The sequence below is a fragment of the Nicotiana tomentosiformis genome, chromosome 3, assembly GCF_000390325.3.
Source record: "Nicotiana tomentosiformis chromosome 3, ASM39032v3, whole genome shotgun sequence".
NCBI lineage: Eukaryota > Viridiplantae > Streptophyta > Magnoliopsida > Solanales > Solanaceae > Nicotiana > Nicotiana tomentosiformis.
This window is the reverse complement of record NC_090814.1, coordinates 105,670,225-105,672,624: the sequence shown is the minus strand read 5'-3', so window position 1 is coordinate 105,672,624 and position 2,400 is coordinate 105,670,225. Positions and strand designations below refer to the sequence as shown.

The following is a 2,400-nucleotide window of genomic DNA, read 5'->3' as shown; positions in this document are numbered from 1 at the left end:
CCATAAATACCGGGTATTTTTTCTCGGGCTGTATTTTATCCCAACATGTCAAACTTTGACGAAAATTCATTTTCTTTGATTTGCTTATCCTCTCACCTTCACGAATTTACTCATCACTTGTTTGAAATAGCAAAATGCTTATAATCTCAAAATAATCTCATTTTCGAACTTACATGATTAGCTTACGACGAAACTTTAAAGTACGAAAATGCGGGATGTAACACCCGGTTGCTTCATCGCCCGCTAAGCCAGCTAGAGATGGAGGTCAAGCTGCCAGAGGTGAAGGCCAGACCATTAGAGGTGGAGGTTAGACCATTAGAGGTGAAGGTCAATCTGTTAGAGACCGTCCGAGAGGCGGAGGTCAGAGTGGTGGGGCCCAACCCTATTTTAATGCATTCCCATCTAAACTTGAGGTTGAGTCATCTGACACCATCATCACATGTATTGTTCCAGTTTTCCATAGAGATGCTTCAGTTCTATTTGACCCAGGCGCTACTTATTCCTACGTGTCATCCTATTTCGCTTCATATCTGGTTATGCCTCGTGATTCTTTGAGTGCTCCTATATATGTGTCCACGTCTGTGGGAGATTATATTGTTGTAGATCGTATTTATCGCTCGTGTGTGGTTTCTATCAGGAGCCTTGAGACTAGTATAGATCTACTACTACTTGATATGGTGGACTTTGGTGTTATTTTAAGCATGGATTGGTTGTAACCTTGCCATGCTATATTGGACTGTCACGCTAAGAGGGTGACCTTAGCCATACCGGGGTTGCCTTGATTAGAGTAGAGAGGGACTCCTGGACATTATGCCATCAGGATTAATTCTTATGTGAAGGCTCAGCATATGGTCGAGAAGGGATGTCTAGCATATTTGGCCGATATTTGAGATTCTAATGCGGAGGTTCCTTCGATTGATTTAGTACCGGTTGTGCATGATTTTCCAGAGGTGTTTCCTGCAGATCTGTCGGGGATGCCATCCCACAGATATATCAACTTCTGTATTGACTTGGCTCGGGGCACTCAACCAATTTCTATTCCATCACACTATGTGGCCCAGCCCGAGTTGAAGGAACTGAAGAAGAAGTTGCAGGATTTGCTTGATAAGGGATTCATTAGACCTAGTGTCTCGCCTTGGGGTGCACCCGTGTTGTTTGTGATAAAGAAGGATGGTTCTATGAGGATGTGTATAGATTATCGGAAGTTGAACAAAGTCACAATCAAGAACAAGTATCAGTTGTCAAGGATTGATGACTTATTTGATTAGCTTCAGGGTGCCAAATTGTTTTCAAAGATTGATTTGAGATCTGGCTACCATCAGTTGAATATTAGGGCATCAGATGTCCCTAAGACAGTTTTTTTGACTCGGTATGGGCATTATGAGTTTCTAGTGATGTGATTTGGCTTAACAAATGGCCCGACAACATTTATGGAATTGATAAATCAGTTATTTAAGCCATATTTGGATTCTTTCATGATCGTCTTCATTGATGATATTTTGATTTACTCTCGTTGTCGAGAGGAGCATGAGCAGCTTCTTTGGATTGTACTTCAGACTCTGAGAGATAGTCAGTTACATGCCAAGCTTTCAAAGTATGAGTTTTGGTTTGACTCAGTTTTCTTTTTAGGGCATGTTGTATCTGCCAAGGGCATTAAAGTGGATGCTAACAAGATTGAGGCAGTTCAGAACTGGCTAAGACCTACTTCAACTACAGAGATGAGGAGCTTCCTAGGTTTGGTGGGTTATTATCGCTGGTTCATGGAGGGGATTTCTTCCATCGTAGCCCCATTAACTAGATTGACCAAGAAGAGTGCCCTATTCTGGTGGTCCGATGAGTGTGAGTTAAGCTTTCAAAAGCTCAAGAATGCTTTGACTACAGCCTCAGTGTTAGTGTTGCCTATAGGTTCAGGATCCTACATTGTGTATTCTGATGCATCACGTATTGGGTTGGTGCAGTATTGATGTAGGATGGTAGGGTGATTGCATACGCATCTTGGCAGTTGAAGGTTCATGAGAAGAATTACTATGTTCATGACTTAGAGTTGGTAGCTATTGTTCATATATTGAAGATTTGGAGGCACTATCTCTACAGTGTGTCGTGTGAGGTATTCAAAGATCATCTTGGTCTGCAGTATTTGTATAAGCAAAAGGATCTCAACTTAAGGCAGCGGAGGTGATTAGAGCGGTTGAAAGACAATGATATTACCATTTTGTATCATCCCGGAAAGGCCAATGTTATTTCCTATGCCTTGGGTAGAAAGGTTGTGAGTATGGGTAGCCTTGTATATATTCCAGCTGGTGAGAGACTGCTCTAGCATAAGATGTTCAGGCCTTGGCGTATCAGCTCATGAGGTTAGAAGTTTTGGAGCCTAGTAGGGTTCTTGCTTGCAAGGTCTCT

At 42.1% G+C, this 2,400-nt stretch overlaps 1 protein-coding gene across 1 annotated transcript; it reads left to right on the top strand.

Annotated features, from left to right (window-relative positions):
* The first annotated feature begins 1,430 nt into the window (after nt 1-1,430).
* LOC138908297 (uncharacterized mitochondrial protein AtMg00860-like) lies at nt 1,431-1,964 on the top strand. The gene has a single exon (XM_070198955.1). It carries the CDS (start codon nt 1,431-1,433, stop codon nt 1,962-1,964), a length of 534 nt encoding a protein of 177 aa, XP_070055056.1.
* Nucleotides 1,965-2,400: the final 436 nt, after the last annotated feature.